This window comes from Coregonus clupeaformis, unplaced genomic scaffold (genome assembly GCF_020615455.1).
Source record: "Coregonus clupeaformis isolate EN_2021a unplaced genomic scaffold, ASM2061545v1 scaf0258, whole genome shotgun sequence".
Classification (NCBI taxonomy): domain Eukaryota; kingdom Metazoa; phylum Chordata; class Actinopteri; order Salmoniformes; family Salmonidae; genus Coregonus; species Coregonus clupeaformis.
In genome coordinates this window covers 160,001-186,670 of record NW_025533713.1, presented here as the reverse complement: position 1 = coordinate 186,670, position 26,670 = coordinate 160,001, and the positions used below count along the sequence as shown (strand labels likewise).

The window sequence follows — 26,670 nt, the reverse complement described above, 5'->3', positions numbered from 1 at the left end:
TTGCCCAGCGACAGCCCCAAAACATCACTGCTCTAGAGGAGATCTGCATGGAGGAATGGGCCAAAATACCAGCAACAGTGTGTGAAAACCTTGTGAAGACTTACAGAAAACGTTTGACCTGTGTCATTGCCAACAAAGGGTATATAACAAAGTATTGAGAAACTTTTTTGTTATTGACCAAATATTTATTTTCCACCATAATTTGCAAATAAATTCATTAAAAATCCTACAATGTGATTTTCTGGAATTTCTTTTCTCATTTTGTCTGTCATAGTTGACGTGTACCTATGATGAAAATTACAGGCCTCTCATCTTTTTAAGTGGGAGAACTTGCACAATTGGTGGCTGACTAAATACTTTTTTTCCCCACTGTAGCTAGGCCACACGTTGGCCATTCATATATATAGCTAGGCCACATGTTGGCCATTCATATATATAGCTAGGCCACATGTTGGCCATTCATATATATATATATATATATAGCTAGGCCACACGTTGGCCATTCATATATATAGCTAGGCCACACGTTGGCCATTCATATATATAGCTAGGCCACACGTTGGCCATTCATATATATAGCTAGGCCACACGTTGGCCATTCATATATATAGCTAGGCCACATGTTGGCCATTCATATATATAGCTAGGCCACATGTTGGCCATTCATATATATAGCTAGGCCACATGTTGGCCATTCATATATATAGCTAGGCCACACGTTGGCCATTCATATATATGCTAGGCCACACGTTGGCCATTCATATATATAGCTAGGCCACACGTTGGCCATTCATATATATAGCTAGGCCACATGTTGGCCATTCATATATATAGCTAGGCCACATGTTGGCCATTCATATATATAGCTAGGCCACATGTTGGCCATTCATATATATAGCTAGGCCACATGTTGGCCATTCATATATATATAGCTAGGCCACATGTTGGCCATTCATATATATAGCTAGGCCACATGTTGGCCATTCATATATATAGCTAGGCCACATGTTGGCCATTCATATATATAGCTAGGCCACACGTTGGCCATTCATATATATAGCTAGGCCACATGTTGGCCATTCATATATATAGCTAGGCCACATGTTGGCCATTCATATATATAAGCTAGGCCACACGTTGGCCATTCATATATATAGCTAGGCCACATGTTGGCCATTCATATATATAGCTAGGCCACATGTTGGCCATTCATATATATATAACTAGGCCACATGTTGGCCATTCATATATATATAGCTAGGCCACATGTTGGCCATTCATATATATAGCTAGGCCACACGTTGGCCATTCATATATATAGCTAGGCCACATGTTGGCCATTCATATATATAGCTAGGCCACATGTTGGCCATTCATATATATAGCTAGGCCACACGTTGGCCATTCATATATATAGCTAGGCCACATGTTGGCCATTCATATATATAGCTAGGCCACACGTTGGCCATTCATATATATAGCTAGGCCACATGTTGGCCATTCATATATATAGCTAGGCCACATGTTGGCCATTCATATATATAGCTAGGCCACATGTTGGCCATTCATATATATAGCTAGGCCACATGTTGGCCATTCATATATATAGCTAGGCCACATGTTGGCCATTCATATATATAGCTAGGCCACACGTTGGCCATTCATATATATAACTAGGCCACATGTTGGCCATTCATATATATAGCTAGGCCACATGTTGGCCATTCATATATATAACTAGGCCACATGTTGGCCATTCATATATATAGCTAGGCCACATGTTGGCCATTCATATATAGCTAGGCTACATGTTGGCCATTCATATATATATAGCTAGGCCACATGTTGGCCATTCATATATATAGCTAGGCCACATGTTGGCCATTCATATATATATAACTAGGCCACATGTTGGCCATTCATATATATAGCTAGGCCACATGTTGGCCATTCATATATATATAACTAGGCCACATGTTGGCCATTCATATATATAGCTAGGCCACATGTTGGCCATTCATATATATAGCTAGGCCACATGTTGGCCATTCATATATATAGCTAGGCCACATGTTGGCCATTCATATATATAGCTAGGCCACATGTTAGCCATTCATATATATAACTAGGCCACACGTTGGCCATTCATATATATAACTAGGCCACACGTTGGCCATTCATATATATAGCTAGGCCACATGTTGGCCATTCATATATATAGCTAGGCCACACGTTGGCCATTCATATATATAGCTAGGCCACATGTAGGCCATTCATATATATAGCTAGGCTACACGTTGGCCATTCATATATATAGCTAGGCCACATGTTGGCCATTCATATATATAGCTAGGCCACATGTTGGCCATTCATATATAGCTAGGCCACATGTTGGCCATTCATATATATAGCTAGGCTACACGTTGGCCATTCATATATATAGCTAGGCCACATGTTGGCCATTCATATATATAGCTAGGCCACATGTTGGCCATTCATATATAGCTAGGCCACACGTTGGCCATTCATATATATAGCTAGGCCACATGTTGGCCATTCATATATATAACTAGGCCACATGTTGGCCATTCATATATATAGCTAGGCCACATGTTGGCCATTCATATATATAACTAGGCCACATGTTGGCCATTCATATATATAGCTAGGCCACATGTTAGCCATTCATATATATAGCTAGGCCACATGTTGGCCATTCATATATATAGCTAGGCCACACGTTGGCCATTCATATATATAGCTAGGCCACACGTTGGCCATTCATATATATAGCTAGGCCACATGTTGGCCATTCATATATATAGCTAGGCCACATGTTGGCCATTCATATATATAGCTAGGCCACATGTTGGCCATTCATATATATAGCTAGGCCACACGTTGGCCATTCATATATATAGCTAGGCCACACGTTGGCCATTCATATATATAGCTAGGCCACATGTTGGCCATTCATATATATAGCTAGGCCACATGTTGGCCATTCATATATATAGCTAGGCCACATGTTGGCCATTCATATATATAGCTAGGCCACATGTTGGCCATTCATATATATAGCTAGGCCACATGTTGGCCATTCATATATATATATAGCTAGGCCACATGTTGGCCATTCATATATATAGCTAGGCCACATGTTGGCCATTCATATATATATATAACTAGGCCACATGTTGGCCATTCATATATATATAGCTAGGCCACATGTTGGCCATTCATATATATAACTAGGCCACATGTTGGCCATTCATATATATAGCTAGGCCACATGTTGGCCATTCATATATAGCTAGGCTACATGTTGGCCATTCATATATATATAGCTAGGCCACATGTTGGCCATTCATATATATAGCTAGGCCACATGTTGGCCATTCATATATATATAACTAGGCCACATGTTGGCCATTCATATATATAGCTAGGCCACATGTTGGCCATTCATATATATATAACTAGGCCACATGTTGGCCATTCATATATATAGCTAGGCCACATGTTGGCCATTCATATATATAGCTAGGCCACATGTTGGCCATTCATATATATAGCTGAGCCACATGTTGGCCATTCATATATATAGCTAGGCCACATGTTAGCCATTCATATATATAACTAGGCCACACGTTGGCCATTCATATATATAACTAGGCCACACGTTGGCCATTCATATATATAGCTAGGCCACATGTTGGCCATTCATATATATAGCTAGGCCACACGTTGGCCATTCATATATATAGCTAGGCCACATGTTGGCCATTCATATATATAGCTAGGCTACACGTTGGCCATTCATATATATAGCTTGGCCACATGTTGGCCATTCATATATATAGCTAGGCCACATGTTGGCCATTCATATATAGCTAGGCCACATGTTGGCCATTCATATATATAGCTAGGCTACACGTTGGCCATTCATATATATAGCTAGGCCACATGTTGGCCATTCATATATATAGCTAGGCCACATGTTGGCCATTCATATATAGCTAGGCCACACGTTGGCCATTCATATATATAGCTAGGCCACATGTTGGCCATTCATATATATAACTAGGCCACATGTTGGCCATTCATATATATAGCTAGGCCACATGTTGGCCATTCATATATAGCTAGGCTACATGTTGGCCATTCATATATATAGCTAGGCCACATGTTGGCCATTCATATATATAGCTAGGCCACATGTTGGCCATTCATATATATAACTAGGCCACATGTTGGCCATTCATATATATAACTAGGCCACATGTTGGCCATTCATATATATAGCTAGGCCACATGTTAGCCATTCATATATATAGCTAGGCCACATGTTGGCCATTCATATATATAGCTAGGCCACACGTTGGCCATTCATATATATAGCTAGGCCACACGTTGGCCATTCATATATATAGCTAGGCCACATGTTGGCCATTCATATATATAGCTAGGCCACATGTTGGCCATTCATATATATAGCTAGGCCACATGTTGGCCATTCATATATATAGCTAGGCCACACGTTGGCCATTCATATATATAGCTAGGCCACACGTTGGCCATTCATATATATATAGCTAGGCCACATGTTGGCCATTCATATATATAACTAGGCCACATGTTGGCCATTCATATATATAGCTAGGCCACACGTTGGCCATTCATATATATAGCTAGGCCACATGTTGGCCATTCATATATATAGCTAGGCCACATGTTGGCCATTCATATATATAGCTAGGCCACATGTTGGCCATTCATATATAGCTAGGCCACACGTTGGCCATTCATATATATAGCTAGGCCACACGTTGGCCATTCATATATATATAGCTAGGCCACATGTTGGCCATTCATATATATAACTAGGCCACATGTTGGCCATTCATATATATAACTAGGCCACATGTTGGCCATTCATATATATAGCTAGGCCACACGTTGGCCATTCATATATATAGCTAGGCTACATGTTGGCCATTCATATATATAGCTAGGCCACATGTTAGCCATTCATATATATAACTAGGCCACATGTTGGCCATTCATATATATAGCTAGGCCACATGTTGGCCATTCATATATATAGCTAGGCCACATGTTGGCCATTCATATATATAGCTAGGCCACATGTTGGCCATTCATATATATAGCTAGGCCACATGTTGGCCATTCATATATATAGCTTATGTGCAGCACTCAGTTCAATTGATCCAATCAGTTATTGTTTTCTTGCTCAAACCGCGAGCAACACCTGTCAAACTCAGACATTTCTCTCAAAACACAGGAAAGTCGATTTGCACGGGACCAGTATTATCAGAGGACCTTTTGAGTTCACCAAAAAAACAGTAGGTTTTTCTGGCCGGAATTGTTACTCTCCTGCCATGTAAAAATGACTGACATGGCAGATTCGGACGGGACAAAAATTACAGATGTGGTGTTTTGTGCTCGTGCACATAATTACATTACCCGACCTCCTCCAGTAAAACGAATCCCGTCCGTATAATGGGGACAGACCTATAGCGTATCATAATCGCATCAATACAATTGCTATAGCGAACTCTGAAAACTGTTACGCGTGACAGCAAAATGGAAGCAGAGGACGTGACAAATAAACTCGAGACGGGGGAATGTTTACTGGTTGCGCAGGAGGTAAAGGGGAATGTTTACTGGTTGCTCAGGAGGTAAAGGGGAATGTTTACTGGTTGCGCAGGAGGTAAAGGGGAATGTTTACTGGTTGCTCAGGAGGTAAAGGGGAATGTTTACTGGTTGCTCAGGAGGTAAAGGGGAATGTTTACTGGTTGCGCAGGAGGTAAAGGGGAATGTTTACTGGTTGCGCAGGAGGTAAAGGGGAATGTTTACTGGTTGCTCAGGAGGTAAAGAGGAATGTTTACTGGTTGCTCAGGAGGTAAAGGGGAATGTTTACTGGTTGCTCAGGAGGTAAAGGGGAAGTCAGATGTGTGGAATAAATGTGACTAGTTGTGGAAAATACTGGAGATCAAGAAAAATAAGGTTAGGAGGAAGCGCTGCGTGGATATTATGTGTGCCAAACAGGTGCTGTTAGATTACAATATCGTTTTTCTGACCGTTTGGAACTATGTAAATTACACAAAATAAATTATAAGCGTACCAGAGAGTCTGTTGCAACGTTTTCTTGTTATGCCATTATTACAGCAAAGACTAAGAACAGTCGCATTAATTCGTGAATGCAATTTCCGAAATGGAACGGTTTATTTATTGTTTAAGCTTAATTACTCAAGGCTAGCTTTATTTTAAAACTAAAATGCTTGATTGCATTTCAAATCATGAACGACTCGTATGCTGTGTAATGACATGAACGAATGAATGATTGATTGATAGATACAGTAGTCTATAGAAGTATTGAAATACAGGCCTAAGTATGTTACGGTATTAAGACTAAACAGGAAGCGCTCTTAGGCCTACAGCTCGATGGTGGTTATAAAAGGCTGCTATACTAAAGCTACTAATGATAACGACATGACTTATTATTATAATGATGATCAATAAGAAGGAGATCAAGAAAAAGGAGCGTTATTAATATATATATATATATATATTTTTTAGACAATTTGAAACAGTGTAAACAACAATAAATCAATTATTAATAATACCAGAGAGGCTAACTTTCTAACGAGAAAAAAAAAGTGTAAACCCTTTACAGAAAAGCTAAGATCAAAAACAGCCGAATTTGTTAAATTGTTTACTTGACATGTCGTTGCGTGAGGCTTGGTACTCACTGGATCAGTAGGCTATTAAATAAACACTCAAACAGGCAACAGAAGCAGGATCTGTCTTATTTCTGTAGATATATATGGATGATTTATAAAGCCAGGAACATTTTAATAGTTAGGCTATTGATTATAACCCTAATTACGGTGGGGTTCTCTCCTCACTTTTCTTAGACTGTTTTCTCACTTCCTCATTCTGCTGCCTCCATTGTTCTCAACACCAATATGCTGGTTAACTTTGCTGTTATGCAGATAGCAACATGGTCTAGGAAAAGGTGCCAATTCAACAGCACACTGATGTGTTTCTGAACCGCGGGCAGCGACCACTATCCAACGCGGGAGAAAGCACATTATTTATAAAATAATATTATTTTTAAGAGTGTTGCACCATTGTTCTTATGTTATACAACCATATACAATTTCCGTAGCACAGGTCTTAGACTGATGGACTGTGCCTTCCCCACGGCCTCCATAATGGATCAGTCCACTCAGACAGGCCTCCATAATGGATCAGTCCACTCAGACAGGCCTCCACAATGGATCAGTCCACTCAGACAGGCCTCCACAATGGATCAGTCCACTCAGACAGGCCTCCACAATGGATCAGTCCTCTCAGACAGGCCTCCATAATGGATCAGTCCACTCAGACAGGCCTCCACAATGGATCAGTCCACTCAGACAGGCCTCCGTAATGGATCAGTCCACTCAGACAGGCCTCCGTAATGGATCAGTCCACTCAGACAGGTGTCTGATATACATTACCAGTCAAAGGTTTGGACACACCTACTCATTCAAGGGTTTTTCTTAATTTTTACTATTTTCTACATTGTAGAGTATTAGTGAAGACATCAAAACTATGAAATAACACACATGGAAACATGTAGTATCCAGAAAAGTGTTAAACAAATCAAAATATATTTGAGATTCTTCAAAGTAGCCACCCTTTGCCTTGATGACAGCTTTGTACACTCTTGGCATTCTCTCAACCAGCTTCACGAGGAATGCTTTTCCAACAGTCTTGAAGGAGTTCCCACATATGCTGAGCACTTGTTGGCTGCTTTTCCTTCACTCTGCGGTCCAACTCATCCCAAACCATCTCAATTGGGTTGAGGTTGGGTGATTGTGGAGGCCAGGTCATCTGATGCGGCACTCCATCACTCTCCTTCTTGGTAAAATAGCCCTTACACAGCCTGGAGGTGTGTTGGGTCATTGTGCTGTTGAAAAACAAATGAGAGTCCCACTAAGCGCAAACCAGATGGGATGGCGTATCGCTGCAGAATGCTGTGGTAGCCATGCTGGTTAAGTGTGCCTTGAATTCTAAATAAATCATCTGACAGTGTCACCAGCAAAGCACCATCACACCACCTCCTCCATGTTTCACGGTGGGAACCACACATGCAGAGATCATCTGTTCACCTACTGTGCATCTCACAAAGACACAGCGGTTGGAACCAAAAATCTAAAATTTTGACTAATCAGACCAAAGGACACATTTCCACCAGTCTAATGTCCATTGCTCGTGTTTTTTGGCCCAAGCAAGTCTCTTCTTCTTATTGGTGTCCTTTAGTAGTGGTTTCTTTGCAGCAATTCGACCATGAAGGCCTGTTTCACACAGTCTCCTCTGAACAGTTGATGTTGAGATGCGTCTGTTACTTGAACTCTGTGAAGCATTTATTTGGTCTGCAATCTCAGATGCAGTTAACTCTAATGAACTTATCCTCTGCAGCAGAGGTAACTGGGTCTTCCTTTCCTGTGGCGGTCCTCATGAGAGCCAGTTTCATCATAGCGCTTGATGTTTTTTGCACTTGAGGAAACTTTCAAAGTTCTTGACATTTTCCGGATTGACTGACCTTCATGTCTTAAAGTAATGATGGACTGTCTTTTCTCTTTGCTTATTTGAGCTGTTGTTGCTAAAATATGGACTTGGTCTTTTACCAAATAGGGCTATCTTCTGTATACCCCCCTACCTTGTCACAACACAACTGATTGGCTCAAACGCATTAAGAAGGAAAGAAATTCCACAAATTAACTTTTAAGAAGGCACACCTGTTAATTGAAATGCATTCCAGGTGACTACCTCATGAAGCTGGTTGAGAGAATGCCAAGAGTGTGCAAAGCTGTCATCAAGGCAAAGGGTGGCTATTTGAAGAATCTCAAATATAAATTATATTTTGATTTGTTTAACACTTTTTTGGTTACTACATGATTCCATATGTGTTATTTCATAGTTTTGATGTCTTCACAATTATTTACATTTTAGTCATTTAGCAGACGCTCTTATCCAGAGCGACTTACAGTTAGTGAGTGCATACATTATTTTATTTTTCATACTGGCCCTCCGTGGGAATCGAACCCACAACCCTGGCGTTGCAAACGCCATTCTCTACCAACTGGGCTACATCCCTGCCTTCCATTCCCCTCCCCTACCCTGGACGACGCTGGGCCAATTGTGCGCCGCCCCATGGGTCTCCCAGTCGCGGCCGGCTACGACAGAGCCTGGATTCGAACCAGGATCTCTAGTAGCACAGCTAGCACTGCGATGCAGTGCCTTAGACCACCGCGCCACTCGGGAGTTAATTCTACAATGTAGAAAATAGTACAAATAAACTTTTGACTGGTAGTGTATATATTTTGTTGCTACTGCTGGACTAAAGAAATCTCAGTCGACCAGCAGCCTATCGACCAAACAATCGACCAGTCGACTAAATGGGGTCAGCCCTACTATACGTAGTGATGTTTCAGTTCGTAGTGATGTTTCAGTACATAGTGATATGCCCACTAGTAAATACAACACTACACAACTTCTAAAATCTTAACAACTTGGACGTGCTCACATTTCCCGAGTTCTTTGTCCCAAATCTTTCATTCTGTCCATCCTCAACCCCAGGACGTGGGTGCTCACATTACACGCTCATTTCCTAGTTGATCCTGCGCTGCGTTTCTCGATTGTCATAAGAAAGAAATGCCGACAGGCAGGAAGTGAGCTGGTTTATTAGTGTGCACATTATTATGTCATCAAAAAGAGACAGAGGTGTAGAATAGTTGGGAAGACGTGGACTATATGGACTTTTTATTCTGCAGAGGGAATCGGAGGTAATAGAAAACTTCAGTTGAAAAGACAGCTGTGTTCTGTCCACAGCTCCATCAATATGTCTTCCGTCACCTCGGTCCAACACGGTGCATCACCATTGTTTTGGTCTCACATGCTGAGTGCTCATTGGCTATTGGCAGCAGTCCTTGCCCAATTGTGTTGTAGCACTGCTCGTACTACAAGATGCACAACCAACATTTCTGAAAATTCTCGGGACATCCGACAGGGGTCTGGTGTCGCATCCTTCCGATAGAGTTCCAGACACTTGTAGAATCTACGCCAAGGCGCATTGAAGCTGTTCTGGCTGGTGGCCCAACGCCCAGTTAAGACGCGTTATGTTGGTATTTCTTTTATTTTGTCAGTTACCTGTAGACCGGAATGTGTGACAAAGGTCTTGTGGTTACCATGGAGCCATTGATGTTTAACCACTGAACCTGAGGGGAATCCTAGATGGAGGCCAGAGAGCTGAATGACTTTGCCCTACTAGGCCTACATAGTAGCTGTTTCTAAATGTTCTGCAGGCATGGCGGGATACCTCTTGATAACCAAAAAGGTCAAATGGGTGGTGCTTATATCTGTCCTGTTTCCCAGTGAGACCTGTGTATAATTTGTCAAGTCTTTTACATCGGTGTTTGAACTTAGGCTAACACTGTTATTGTCTGTTTAGGAAAGACCACTTTATGAAACAAGCCCAGCTCTCACAGCTGGCTGGGCAGGCTACCAGGACTCGGCAGGCTACCAGGACTCGGCAGGCTACCAGGAAAGGGTTGTCACTGTTTCCAGCCGCAGTAGCAGCTCTTTTTAAATGAGGTTGTCATTTTGTTGCAAAACGCTGTTTCCTGCCCACCACTACTACAGTGGTTTGATGTGTTGATACAGTTACGACACTTAACAGTACAGTCATGTGATCTGTTAATAGATTAGCTGTAGAGTACCAGTCATGTGATCTGTTATTAGATTAACCAGATGGTCAGTACTAAAACATTAACCAGATGGTCAGTGCTGGTGGTTATTTCCTAGCTTTGGGGCTGTTACCTGTTAGCTACTGATGGGTTTGTGTCCCAAATGGCACTATATTCCATATATAGTGCACTACTCTGGGCCTGGTCAAAAGTAGTGCACTCTGTAGGGAATATGGTGCCATTTGGGACTATCAACTGGGCTCAGACTCTCAGGCTGGCAGCACCGGTCTGTAAAACACGTAAGAAATAGGTAGTCTATGACCTTAAAATCTGAGAATTGGGGTGTATTCACTATGAAGCAAATGGGCTGAAACGTGGAGGGATCTACCTGAACTGTCCAATAAGAAACCTTAGTTTGAGTCCTACAGTTAATTTTGCACCAATTTGCACTAATGAATTACCCCCGCAGGTTTCTGAATGTCTGGCTCTATATTAGGAATGCACCGATATGACATTTTGGGCCGATTCCGATATTTTCCTTGCCAAAAAATCCGATACCAATAACCGATATTAAAACATTTGAGTGGCCTTTTTAAGCATTCTAGTACAGTTTAAATAGTTGAAACAAGGTGTCGTTTGTTCAGTTAGGAACAGATTGTTTAATAACTTGTAAATGACAAATCCATGAACGTATTTTATCGCACAACTGATATTCACGACACAAATATTTTAGCTGCCCCCCACATTACAAAGATGGTTCAGTTGTTGCTGGCTCTTCTTACTATCTAATATTGACTGAATGGAGAAACTTAAAAATGCTTTGAAATAAATATTGATTTAAACTAAAAATCATTTTAGCTTTAACTGCTTGAAAAAACGGCTGTCTCTAGGCTACGTCATAAACTGCTAGAAATGGCACAACTTTTCAAATGTGCTCAACTGACCTGACTAGTAAAATGCGAGCAAATTTACATCATCTCATCTTTCATTTAAAAAATAAACAAAATAACAAAACTGCTTTGTTTTTTAAATTCAATGAAAATATTGACCTATACCAGCCATGAATAAACAACAGAAAAGCCATTGGGCTTAGAGTCTATTCTTTTCCAGTGACTCTAGATGACTGGGTTACACAATTTTAACATTTGGGGGAGGTTTTTCTTCACAAAGAGGACCTGCTCGGCTTTGTCACAAGAGAGTCTGTTTCTTTTTTCCTCTGCAATGTGTGAAGCTGCACTGAAAAGGCGCTCAGTGTCCACACTACTACAGGGAGCACCAATATACTGGCGCGCAGCTTTAGCTAGGACGGGGAACCGCTGCTTGTTACTTCTCCAGTATCCAAGTGCATCTTCATTCCTGGGAATTGTAGGTTCTGTCAGGTATGGGGGGGTGGTAGGTATAGATCAACATTGGCTAATGTTGGCCGATGTAGTCTTTCTCATGTTACGTGCATTATCACGTAGCACAGCCTGTACTTTGTTCTCGGGGATTTTCCAAGTTTCAAACATGTTTTCAAATGCCATTGAAACGGCAGCAGCGGTATGAGAACCAGCACATTCTTGAGCGTGCAATACGGCTTTCCTCAGTACGAAGTCCTCGTCCACCCACTGTGCTGTCAGACTCGGCATGCTCATGGGGCTGACGTCGCTGGTCCAAATGTCAGTGGTGAAGCTAATAGCAATGACGCCCATAGCAAGTAGCTCGTGGATGTGCGTTTCAACAGTACTGTGTAACTCCGGTAGGGCAACATCTGATTCCGATATGCTTACCGATGTATCGTGCATCCCTAGTCTATATAGTTCTAATGATGACCCCCCAGGTTTATAAATGTCTGGGTCTATATAGTTCTAATGATGACCCCCCAGGTTTATAAATGTCTGGGTCTATATAGTTCTAATGATGACCCCCAGGTTTATAAATGTCTGGGTCTATATAGTTCTAATGATGACCCCCCAGGTTTATAAATGTCTGGGTCTATATAGTTCTAATGATGACCCCCCAGGTTTATAAATGTCTGGGTCTATATAGTTCTAATGATGACCCCCCAGGTTTATAAATGTCTGGGTCTATATAGTTCTAATGATGACCCCCCAGGTTTATAAATGTCTGGGTCTATATAGTTCTAATGATGACCCCAGGTTTATAAATGTCTGGGTCTATATAGTTCTAATGATGACCCCCAGGTTTATAAATGTCTGGGTCTATATAGTTCTAATGATGACCCCCCAGGTTTATAAATGTCTGGGTCTATATAGTTCTAATGATGACCCCCCAGGTTTATAAATGTCTGGGTCTATATAGTTCTAATGATGACCCCCCAGGTTTATAAATGTCTGGGTCTATATAGTTCTAATGATGACCCCCAGGTTTATAAATGTCTGGGTCTATATAGTTCTAATGATGACCCCCAGGTTTATAAATGTCTGGGTCTATATAGTTCTAATGATGACCCCCCAGGTTTATAAATGTCTGGGTCTATATAGTTCTAATGATGACCCCCCAGGTTTATAAATGTCTGGGTCTATATAGTTCTAATGATGACCCCCAGGTTTATAAATGTCTGGGTCTATATAGTTCTAATGATGACCCCCCAGGTTTATAAATGTCTGGGTCTATATAGTTCTAATGATGACCCCCAGGTTTATAAATGTCTGGGTCTATATAGTTCTAATGATGACCCCCCAGGTTTATAAATGTCTGGGTCTATATAGTTCTAATGATGACCCCCCAGGTTTATAAATGTCTGGGTCTATATAGTTCTAATGATGACCCCCCAGGTTTATAAATGTCTGGGTCTATATATCCAAGATGGCAGCATGTCAAGTCGTTTGTCAAGTCGTTTGTTTGTGACTAGTACATTTTAACCTACTAATAATCTATTTATTTATGGTTGCGTAACTTCGTTGTTGCGTAGTGCAAACTATTGTATTTTTGCTGGTGTAAAGATCACGGGTCCTCCTCAACTCGGAACTTCATTACTTTAAGTTTACCAAAGTAACCCTATCTCTGGCTGGCCTGAGTTCCTCGTTAGTCCGCGGAGTGTCTTGTCCGAGCTGCTCCTTGCTCTTCGCCTGGCTGTCAGTGGCAGCTCAACCCGTTCTCTCTATCGCCCTCAACACCCAATCTACTCACACGCGCAAACACTCACATTGACTCACATACACGCTGTCCCTCTCTCCACTTACCTTCGTTGGCCTCTTGTTTTTTGGTCAGAGAAAATGACAATTTACGTGGTATTGCTTTGTGCACTGACTTTATTGAACTCTGGAGAAAACGAACATTGTCGCAGGGTGAGTACATCTGACAATGTACTCTCGCGTCCATTAGACATTTTGTCTGCAGGAACTCGCTCTTTTTCACTCGGTCCACTCGTCCCAAGTGCCGATGCATTTGTGGCATGATGTGAACAGTACGAATTTGTGTCACTACCAAAGTCTAATGGTTTTAAATGACTGTTTTGTATTGTCTGGAAACTCACTTGTAGAATTCGCTTGCAGTAGGTCTCTTAAAAAAGAGAAGCCGTCAAGGTTATTAAACAGAGGTGCCTAGTTATTCTTCTGTTGTTGATATCAGGTAACGTGCAACCTAACCCCTGGCCCTGATATGCAATGTCTCCAAACCCCCTCTGATTTTAAATCAAGATCTGGTTTTGGTATTTTTCATTTAAATGTACGCAGCCTGTTGTCAAAAATTGATGGGGTTAGGATTTGGGCTAAATCAACTGATGCTGATGTAATTGTGTTTTCGAAACCTGGCTCAGCAAGTCTATTTTTGATAAGGATATTTGTATAAGTGGTTACAATGTTTATCGTGCAGATGGGGTTAAGAAAGGTGGGGGTGTGGCTATATATGTAAAATCTAAATTCCATGTAAGTGTGGCAAAGTCTGAAACTATTTGTAAACAGTTGGAATTTCTTGCTTTGAATATTGAGGTTTCAAAGGGCCTCTCTATAACTGTGATTGGCTGTTATAGACCCCCTCTGCTCTTGGTGATGCATTTTCTTCTTTGACGCACCTTATGTCTAAACTTCTTTACAGTGAAATGATCTTGATTGGTGATCTCAACTGGTGTTGGTTAAAGCCGGTGTCTGATGATTTAAAAATGTTTTGTAATTCTATGAATCTTACCCAGTTGATTAATTCAACAACTCGCCCAAATCTTAAATGCCCTGATAAATCTACCCTGATTGATTTGATATTGACAAATGTTCCACATAAATATTCTGCGGTTGGTGTTTTTTGTAATGATTTAAGTGACCATTGTGCTGTTGTTGCTGTTAGAAATACTAAGGTTCCAAAGACAAATCCACGTTTTATTCGTAAGAGAAATTTGAAGTGTTTTAATGAGCAGGCTTTCTTTCATGATTTGTTTTATTTTGACTGGAGCAAGATTGAGCTTATCCCTGATGTGGAAACTGCCTGGATATTCTTTCATGATGGTTTTTTCCAAATAGTAAACAAACATGCACCATTCCGCAGGTTCAGGGTTAAAGGGCGGGATAATCCATGGTTTTCTTCTGAGCTATCTTGTAATATTCACGACCGTAATCTAGCCTGGGCTAAAGCAAGGAAATCTTGTTCTGATGCTGATTGGCTTATTTTTAGGCAGTTAAGAAACAAGTGTTCTTTTCTTCTCAGGAAGGCCAAGTCTGAATATTTTATGTCTGTTACCACTGATAACCTGAATGACCCTAGAAAGTTTTGGAATGCTATTAAGTCTATGTCTGGTAACAGTAATGTTAATGAATTACCGTCATGTGTTTTGAAGGACTCTGTTGCTATATATGACAAAACTGAAATGCTGAATTGTTTCAATGAGCACTTTGTATCATCTGGTAGGCTGTTTGATTCAGTGTCCTCTGTCTCTGTACAACCCTGTGTGGATGAACCAGTGAGAGCTGGTCAAACTTTTAGTTTTCTGCCATTCTCAGTGCAGGTGGTACATAAAGCCCTGAAATCCTTAGATCAAAGAAAGCCTGCAGGTCCTGATCTTTTGGATCCCTGCTTTTTAAATCTGGCAGCTGATTTCATAGCTGAACCACTTACATATCTGTTCAATCTAACCCTGGAATGTAATGAAATTCCAAAGATCTGGAAGTCAGCATTTGTCCTACCACTTTTAAAAGGGGGAGATCCAACTATTTTAAATAATTATAGGCCAATCTCAAAGCTGTCACCCCTGGTGAAAATACTTGAAACCCTTGTAAGTGAACAGCTAAAAGAGTTTTTATTTACTAACTCTATTTTATCAATGTATCAATCGGGCTTCAGGAATAAGCATAGCACAATTACAGCAGCCATGAAGGTTTTAAATGATATCACTGAAGCCCTTGACAAAAAACAGCACTGTGTCTCACTTTTTATTGATCTCTCTAAGGCTTTTGATACAGTTGATCATGCTATACTAAGGCAGAGATTGTTGAGTGTAGGTCTGTCGGAGCATGCAGTTGCATGGTTTGCTAACTATCTGTCTGATAGAACTCAGTGCACTCAATTTGATGGGCTTATGTCTGTTAAATTGTCTGTCCTGAATGGTGTACCCCAGGGCTCTGTACTTGGTCCTCTCTTATTCACTATTTATATTAATGATTTAGACAAAAATGTCCAAAATGCACAACTTCATTTTTATGCTGATGATACTGTTATTTACTGTTGTGCCTCATCTCTTACAAAAGCTTTCCAGAACTTGCAAACTGCTTTTATACTGTTCAACATACCTTGTGTCAATTGGAAGCTTATCCTCAATACTGACAAAACTAAACTAATGGTGTTTTCTAATGCAAGAAATAGACCTCTGAACCTTTCACCTGTTACTACTTGTCAGGGCAAGGAGATTGAGGTTGTAACCTCATATAAATATCTTGGAATTCTAATTGATGACGGCCTCTCTTTTAAATTGCATATTCAACAACTTACAAAAAAATTGAAGCTGAAATTGGGATTTTATTTTAGGAATAAGGCCTGTTTTTCTTTTGAAGCCAGAAGGAGGCTAGTATCAGCTACATTTATGCCTTTACTAGACTATGGGGATATTTTATATATGAATGCTTCCGCTCAGTGTTTGAGATCAATTGACACTCTTTATCATGGTACTTTGAGATTTATTTTAAACTGCAAAACCCTTACGCACCATTGTACTTTGTATACCAGGGTTGGCTGGCCTTCTCTAGTCACTCGTAGGCTCAGTCACTGGTATACTTTTATTTACAAAGCCATTTTGGGTTTTCTACCTTTTTATTTGGGCATTTTTATTGTTCAGAAATGTGGTGGGTACTCTCTTCGTTCACTGGACTTTATCCTGCTAACTGTTCCAAATGTCCGAACTGAATTTGGTAAAAGGTCTTTTATGTACTCTGCGCCATCGTCTTGGAACACCTTACAAAATAATTTTAAACTGGAAGAACTTGTCCCGATTGGTGTTTTTAAATCTCTGATGAAGGATTTTGAGGCTGATTCCCTGACCTGTCAATGTTTTTAATTTGCTGTTTTTGATATTGTTATACTCTTGTGAATTCATGAATGGTTTTTACTAGATTACTTGTAGTTTTTCATGTTGTCTGTCTGTAATTTTTTGTAATGACTTGGTGCTGCCTATCTTGGCCAGGACGCTCTTGAAAAAGAGATTTTAAATCTCAATGAGCCCTTCCTGGTTAAATAAAGGTTAAATAAATAAATAAATAAAATATATAGTTCTAATGATTACCCCCCAGGTTTATAAATGTCTGGGTCTAAATAGTTCTAATGATGACCCCCCAGGTTTATAAATGTCTGGGTCTAAATAGTTCTAATGATGACCCCCCCAGGTTTATAAATGTCTGGGTCTATATAGTTCTAATGATGACCCCCCAGGTTTATAAATGTCTGGGTCTATATAGTTCTAATGATGACCCCCCAGGTTTATAAATGTCTGGGTCTATATAGTTCTAAAGATGACCCCCAGGTTTATAAATGTCTGGGTCTATATAGTTCTAATGATGACCCCCCAGGTTTATAAATGTCTGGGTCTATATAGTTCTAAAGATGACCCCCAGGTTTATAAATGTCTGGGTCTATATAGTTCTAATGATTACCCCCAGGTTTATAAATGTCTGGGTCTATATAGTTCTAATGATGACCCCCCAGGTTTATAAATGTCTGGGTCTATATAGTTCTAATGATGACCCCCCAGGTTTATAAATGTCTGGGTCTATATAGTTCTAATGATGACCCCCCAGGTTTATAAATGTCTGGGTCTATATAGTTCTAATGATGACCCCCCAGGTTTATAAATGTCTTTGTCTATATAGTTCTAATGATGACCCCCCCAGGTTTATAAATGTCTGGGTCTATATAGTTCTAATGATGACCCCCCAGGTTTATAAATGTCTGGGTCTAAATAGTTCTAATGATGACCCCCCAGGTTTATAAATGTCTGGGTCTAAATAGTTCTAATGATGACCCCCCAGGTTTATAAATGTCTGGGTCTATATAGTTCTAAAGATGACCCCCAGGTTTATAAATGTCTGGGTCTATATAGTTCTAATGATGACCCCCAGGTTTATAAATGTCTGGGTCTATATAGTTCTAATGATGACCCCCCCAGGTTTATAAATGTCTGGGTCTATATAGTTCTAATGATGACCCCCCAGGTTTATAAATGTCTGGGTCTATATAGTTCTAATGATGACCCCCCAGGTTTATAAATGTCTGGGTCTATATAGTTCTAATGATGACCCCCAGGTTTATAAATGTCTGGGTCTATATAGTTCTAATGATTACCCCCCAGGTTTATAAATGTCTGGGTCTATATAGTTCTAATGATGACCCCCAGGTTTATAAATGTCTGGGTCTATATAGTTCTAATGATGACCCCCCAGGTTTATAAATGTCTGGGTCTATATAGTTCTAATGATGACCCCCCAGGTTTATAAATGTCTGGGTCTATATAGTTCTAATGATGACCCCCCAGGTTTATAAATGTCTTTGTCTATATAGTTCTAATGATGACCCCCCCAGGTTTATAAATGTCTGGGTCTATATAGTTCTAATGATGACCCCCAGGTTTATAAATGTCTGGGTCTAAATAGTTCTAATGATGACCCCCAGGTTTATAAAATGTCTGGGTCTAAATAGTTCTAATGATGACCCCCCAGGTTTATAAATGTCTGGGTCTATATAGTTCTAATGATGACCCCCCAGGTTTATAAATGTCTGGGTCTATATAGTTCTAATGATGACCCCCAGGTTTATAAATGTCTGGGTCTATATAGTTCTAATGATGACCCCCAGGTTTATAAATGTCTGGGTCTATATAGTTCTAATGATGACCCCCAGGTTTATAAATGTCTGGGTCTATATAGTTCTAATGACCCCCCAGGTTTATAAATGTCTGGGTCTATATAGTTCTAATGATGACCCCCCAGGTTTATAAATGTCTGGGTCTATATAGTTCTAATGATGACCCCCAGGTTTATAAATGTCTGGGTCTATATAGTTCTAATGATGACCCCCAGGTTTATAAATGTCTGGGTCTATATAGTTCTAATGATGACCCCCCAGGTTTATAAATGTCTGGGTCTATATAGTTCTAATGATGACCCCCCAGGTTTATAAATGTCTGGGTCTAAATAGTTCTAATGATGACCCCCCAGGTTTATAAATGTCTGGGTCTATATAGTTCTAATGATGACCCCCCAGGTTTATAAATGTCTGGGTCTATATAGTTCTAATGATGACCCCCAGGTTTATAAATGTCTGGGTCTATATAGTTCTAATGATGACCCCCAGGTTTATAAATGTCTGGGTCTATATAGTTCTAATGATGACCCCCCAGGTTTATAAATGTCTGGGTCTATATAGTTCTTCAATGATGACCCCCAGGTTTATAAATGTCTGGGTCTATATAGTTCTAATGATGACCCCCCAGGTTTATAAATGTCTGGGTCTATATAGTTCTAATGATGACCCCCCAGGTTTATAAATGTCTGGGTCTATATAGTTCTAATGATGACCCCCAGGTTTATAAATGTCTGGGTCTATATAGTTCTAATGATGACCCCCCAGGTTTATAAATGTCTGGGTCTATATAGTTCTAATGATGACCCCCAGGTTTATAAATGTCTGGGTCTATATAGTTCTAATGATGACCCCCAGGTTTATAAATGTCTGGGTCTATATAGTTCTAATGATGACCCCCCAGGTTTATAAATGTCTGGGTCTATATAGTTCTAATGATGACCCCCAGGTTTATAAATGTCTGGGTCTATATAGTTCTAATGATGACCCCCCAGGTTTATAAATGTCTGGGTCTATATAGTTCTAATGATGACCCCCAGGTTTATAAATGTCTGGGTCTATATAGTTCTAATGATGACCCCCAGGTTTATAAATGTCTGGGTCTATATAGTTCTAATGATGACCCCCCAGGTTTATAAATGTCTGGGTCTATATAGTTCTAATGATGACCCCCAGGTTTATAAATGTCTGGGTCTAAATAGTTCTAATGATGACCCCCCAGGTTTATAAATGTCTGGGTCTATATAGTTCTAATGATGACCCCCCCCAGGTTTATAAATGTCTGGGTCTATATAGTTCTAATGATGACCCCCCAGGTTTATAAATGTCTGGGTCTATATAGTTCTAATGATGACCCCCCAGGTTTATAAATGTCTGGGTCTATATAGTTCTAATGATGACCCCCCAGGTTTATAAATGTCTGGGTCTATATAGTTCTAATGATGACCCCCCAGGTTTATAAATGTCTGGGTCTATATAATTTAGTTCTGAACAGAAAAGGTAAAGTGAATGAGTTTGTGAACCTGATTTGAAACCACTACTGTTACGTGATTTAGGCCTATATTTGCAAGACACTGGCAGTTGATTCAGTGTTCAGGGGTAGTGATTGAAGAGACTTTCTATTCCCTGTTTGTTTTTATTATTCTCTGGTCTAAAGTAGTGCACTATAAAGTAGTGCACTATAAAGTAGTGCACTATGTTGGTTGCCATTTGGGACGCATACCACTACTAAAGCTGTTTCTATGTTCTTCATGTTTCCTGCTTCTAGGAACCAAGTCTGCCCAATGGGACACCGGTGGAGACATCTAGTCCCGCCTCCTCGTCTTCCCTCCTGAACCGGCTGCAGCTGGATGACGACCTGGATGGAGAAACACGCGACCTCTTCGTTACCGTCGACGACCCTAAGAAACACGTCTCCACCATGGAGACCTACATCACCTACAGAGTGGTCACTAAGGTAGGGTCCTTTCTTTCTACCTGTAACGTGGATGGGATCAACACAGCATCTGCCCCAACCCTTACATTCAAGGAGCTTTTTCTTGCTATTAGAATTCTGTGTTTATTCTGTCATCAAATAGACCAACTTAGCCTGAGGCTAGAGCAACACAGGGTTGTCATCTCCCCGTCTCCCTCCTCACATCTCCTCACCCCTCTTTTCCCCTCCTCACATCTCCTCACCCCTCCTCACCCCTCCTCACATCTCCTCACCCCTCTTTTCCCCTCCTCACATCTCCTCACCCCTCCTCACCCCTCTTCACATCTCCTCACCCCTCCTCACCCCTCACATCTCCTCACCCCTCTTTACCCCTCCTCACATCTCCTCACCCCTCCTCACCCCTTCTTTACCCCTCCTCACATCTCCTCACCCCTCTTTTACCCCTCCTCACATCTCCTCACCCCCTCACATCTCCTCACCCCTCCCACATCTCCTCACCCCTATTTTACCCCCTCCTCACATCTCCTCACCCCCTCCTCACATCTCCTCACCCCTATTTTACCCCTCCTCACATCTCCTCACCCCTATTTTACCCCTCCTCACATCTCCTCACCCCTCACATCTCCCTCACCCCCCTCCTCACATCTCCTCACCCCTATTTTACCCCCTCCTCACATCTCCTCACCCCCTCCTCACCCCTTCTTTACCCCTCCTCACATCTCCTCACCCCTCTTTTACCCCCTCCTCACATCTCCTCACCCCTCACATCTCCTCACCCTCCCATCTCCTCACCCCTATTTTACCCCTCCTCACATCTCCTCACCCCTCCTCACCCCTTCTTTACCCCTCCTCACATCTCCTCACCCCTCTTTTACCCCTCCTCACATCTCCTCACCCCTCACATCTCCTCACCCCTCCTCACATCTCCTCACCCCTATTTTACCCCTCCTCACATCTCCTCACCCCTCCTCACATCTCTTCACCCCTATTTTACCCCCTCCTCACATCTCCTCACCCCTCCTCACCCCTTCTTTACCCCCTCCTCACATCTCCCTCACCCTCTTTTACCCCTCCTCACATCTCCTCACCCCCTCACATCTCCTCACCCCCTCCTCACATCTCCTCACCCCCTATTTTACCCCCCTCCTCACATCTCCTCACCCCTCCTCACATCTCCTCACCCCTATTTTACCCCTCCTCACATCTCCTCACCCCTCTTTACCCCTCCTCACATCTCCTCACCCCTCCTCACCCCCCCTCACATCTCCTCACCCCTCTTTTACCCCTCTTCCCTCAACCTCCTGATCAATTGTCAGCTGAATCTGAACACCAAGACAGTGCCAATTTGAAAATGTATTTTCTCATCAAGGTGACAAAACAAAGCCCTCCTCATGTGGAGTATTATTATGGGGTGTTCTGTTGTAGTGCTGAATCAGCATTCCCTGTCCCCATGGTAATGGGTTCAAGGTCAGTCAGAACAACAGCTTGGTTCTGTCTTCACCCCATTCCCTTTATAGTGGGCTACTTTAGACCAGGGTCCACAGGGAGACCCATAGGACTCTGGTCAAAGGTAGTGCACTAGATAGGGAATGGGGGTGCCATTTGGGACGAAGACAGTAATCACTTTTCAGAGAACAGATATGGGACTAGAGTAGATGGAGCGTATCATGGCAACGCTCCAGTGTTTGTGATAAGGGTCGTATGCATGGCAGCGTTGGATAACTGCCCCGGTGAAAGGGAGCACTCATTATAAACCCTGCCAATGGTTAACTGCCCCGGTGAAAGGGAGCACTCATTATAAACCCTGCCAATGGTTGAGGGTTTTTGTTTGGTTGTGTTTACGGTGTCTGAGACTCATTATAAACCCTGCCAATGGTTGAGGGTTTTTGTTTGGTTGTGTTTACGGTGTCTGAGACTCATTATAAACCCTGCCAATGGTTGAGGGTTTTTGTTTGGTTGTGTTTACGGTGTCTGAGACTCATTATAAACCCTGCCAATGGTTGAGGGTTTTTGTTTGGTTGTGTTTACGGTGTCTGAGACTCATTATAAACCCTGCCAATGGTTGAGGGTTTTTGTTTGGTTGTGTTTACGGTGTCTGAGACTCATTATAAACCCTGCCAATGGTTGAGGGTTTTTGTTTGGTTGTGTTTACGGTGTCTGAGAATAAAAGGTTGGTGCTAGTTGTTGACCCATGGCTGAGAAGAGGTAGCCTGGTTACACCAGACTGAATGCTGCGCTGTGAAGTGAAACAGTGGTGATCACAGCGTTCAGTGTGGTTTAACCAGGCTAGAAAAAATAGCCATTCCTAACCAACACAATAGACAGGCCTAATGGGGTTTCTAGCCCAGATATTGTATTAGTGTTATCACGATACCAGAATTTTGACTTGGATACTGATACCAGGTTTAGCAACAGAATACTCAATACCAAAACGATACTCAATACCAAAACGATACTCGATATTTTAAACATTGAACAAAATTATGATAACTGGTAGAACTAAAATAACAAATAGAATATATTCTATATTCAAACTAATTTCTGAAGCTCACACACCATAGAAACACAATGGATTTTACACCGCGTACTACGATTCCCAGAGTGCATTTCAACTCCAAGCGTGCAATGCTCCGCCCAGGGCTGCCGGCTGGCGACTGCTAGCAAGCCCAGACAAACGTGAAGCAGTCTAAATATATTGCTGTCATAGCTAAGCTGTGAGTGCATTTCACATTACTTTTGGGTTGTGATCATATTATAATGCTCACATGAATGTCATGTTGAATATATGTTTATGTCATTGCCACTCAAAAGTAATTTGAATTTAGTTGCTAGTAGAATAACGTTACAATGCAAATGTCACGTGTAAAATATTTTTTTAATGTCGTTTTGCAACTAGACCCCACTTGCACTACTTTGTAACACCTTTTGCGTAGTTGTTTTGGTAGGATGGCCCTCATCATCTGCTCTGTAATCAAAGTCTTCCCATAGTTGGCTTCTGCAGCCAGTTTTGTCAACAAGCTGCGGGCGTGGAAGTATGATGTTTTCATTAGAAGAAGCTGTCAGCATTTTCTCTCCTCTCGCTTGCTTCTCAAAAGTGGCTTGCGGTTTGTCAGCTGCATGCCGAAGCACAAGGATCCTGGCTAGCTCACTACTGCCCCCTAGAGAAGACAAGGATCCTGGCTAGCTCACTACTGCCCCCTAGAGAAGACAAGGATCCTGGCTAGCTCACTACTGCCCCCTAGAGAAGACAAGGAGCCTGGCTAGCTCACTACTGCCCCCTTGAGGAGATTCAGACAAATTACTAGGCAGACTCGATCCTATCAATCCGTACATGACGTGAGCCACATTAGGCAGAAGTAGCCTACCGAAAGAAACAACAATTCTAGTACCTAACTGTTTTTCATGTTCTAATATCGAAGTTTTGGTATACCATGCAACCCTATACTGTATTACTGTATACACACACTTTACTATAATACTATGGCAGTAATACTGTATACTGCTGTATACACACACATTACTATGGCAGCTTACTTCTTCTAAGATCCCCTTAGTTTACTGTTTTAAAATGTTCTAATGAGAGATAATGTCTCCCTGTCCTGCCTGTTTGTGTTGCTGTGTTGAGGGGGGAAGTATGATCGTGAGGTGATTACTAAGTCAGGAATTACCCAAGGGGCTACTCTGTACACTGAGGTGGAGGAAATGCATATGGTGGAATATGTGTAACAGGTTGCATTACATAGCTGCCTTTATCTTTTTGAGTCCTCCGGTCAATTTTAAACCCCAATTATATGACATTTATAGCCTGGTGGTCCCAGACAAAGAAGGAGTAGGTTATACAACACAACAGATGGTCAGTTACATAATAGAAATACAAGCTAGGGCTGGGAATTACCAGGGACCTCACCATACCATATTACCACCATACTGAGGGACCTCACCATACCATATTATCACCATACTGAGGGACCTCACCATACCATATTACCACCATACTGAGGGACCTCACCATACCATATTATCACCATACTGAGGGACCTCACCATACCATATTATCACCATACTGAGGGACCTCACCACACCATATTATCACCATACTGAGGGACCTCACCATACCATATTATCACCATACTGAGGGACCTCACCATATTACCACCATACTGAGGGACCTCACCATACCATATTATCACCATACTGAGGGACCTCACCATACCATATTATCACCATACTGAGGGACCTCACCATATTATCACCATACTGAGGGACCTCACCATAATATCACCACACTGAGGGACCTCACCATACCATATTATCACCATACTGAGGGACCTCACCATACCATATTATCACCATACTGAGGGACCTCACCATACCATATTATCACCATACTGAGGGACCTCACCATTCCATATTATCACCATACTGAGGGACCTCACCATACCATATTATCACCACACTGAGGGACCTCACCATACCATATTACCACCATACTGAGGGACCTCACCATACCATATTATCACCATACTGAGGGACCTCACCATACCATATTATCACCATACTGAGGGACCTCACCATATTATCACCATACTGAGGGACCTCACCATACCATATTATCACCACACTGAGGGACCTCACCATACCATATTATCACCATACTGAGGGACCTCACCATATTATCACCATACTGAGGGACCTCACCATACCATATTATCACCATACTGAGGGACCTCACCATATTATCACCATACTGAGGGACCTCACCATATTATCACCATACTGAGGGACCTCACCATATTATCACCACACTGAGGGACCTCACCATACCATATTATCACCACACTGAGGGACCTCACCATACCATATTACCACCATACTGAGGGACCTCACCATACCATATTATCACCATACTGAGGGACCTCACCATACCATATTATCACCATACTGAGGGACCTCACCATATTATCACCATACTGAGGGACCTCACCATACCATATTATCACCATACTGAGGGACCTCACCATATTATCACCATACTGAGGGACCTCACCATATTATCACCATACTGAGGGACCTCACCATATTATCACCACACTGAGGGACCTCACCATATTATCACCATACTGAGGGACCTCACCATACCATATTATCACCACACTGAGGGACCTCACCATATTATCACCATACTGAGGGACCTCACCATACCATATTATCACCATACTGAGGGACCTCACCATACCATATTATCACCATACTGAGGGACCTCACCATACCATATTATCACCATACTGAGGGACCTCACCATATTATCACCATACTGAGGGACCTCACCATACCATATTATCACCATACTGAGGGACCTCACCATATTATCACCATACTGAGGGACCTCACCATATTATCACCATACTGAGGGACCTCACCATACCATATTATCACCACACTGAGGGACCTCACCATATTATCACCATACTGAGGGACCTCACCATACCATATTATCACCATACTGAGGGACCTCACCATACCATATTATCACCATACTGAGGGACCTCACCATACCATATTATCACCATACTGAGGGACCTCACCATATTATCACCACACTGAGGGACCTCACCATATTATCACCATACTGAGGGACCTCACCATATTATCACCATACTGAGGGACCTCACCATATTTTCACCATACTGAGGGACCTCA

General features: G+C 41.7%; 1 protein-coding gene across 2 annotated transcripts in view; it reads left to right on the top strand.

Moving 5' to 3' along the window:
• Window positions 1–26,670, top strand: part of LOC121583621 (sorting nexin-30) — a 90,859-nt gene that overhangs the window by 12,461 nt on the left and 51,728 nt on the right. For both annotated transcript variants that reach the window (XM_045214444.1, XM_041899729.1), the window contains exon 2: window positions 20,803–20,991. In XM_045214444.1, coding sequence (XP_045070379.1) covers window positions 20,803–20,991 — 189 coding nt within the window. The remainder of the gene's footprint in view (window positions 1–20,802; window positions 20,992–26,670) is intronic.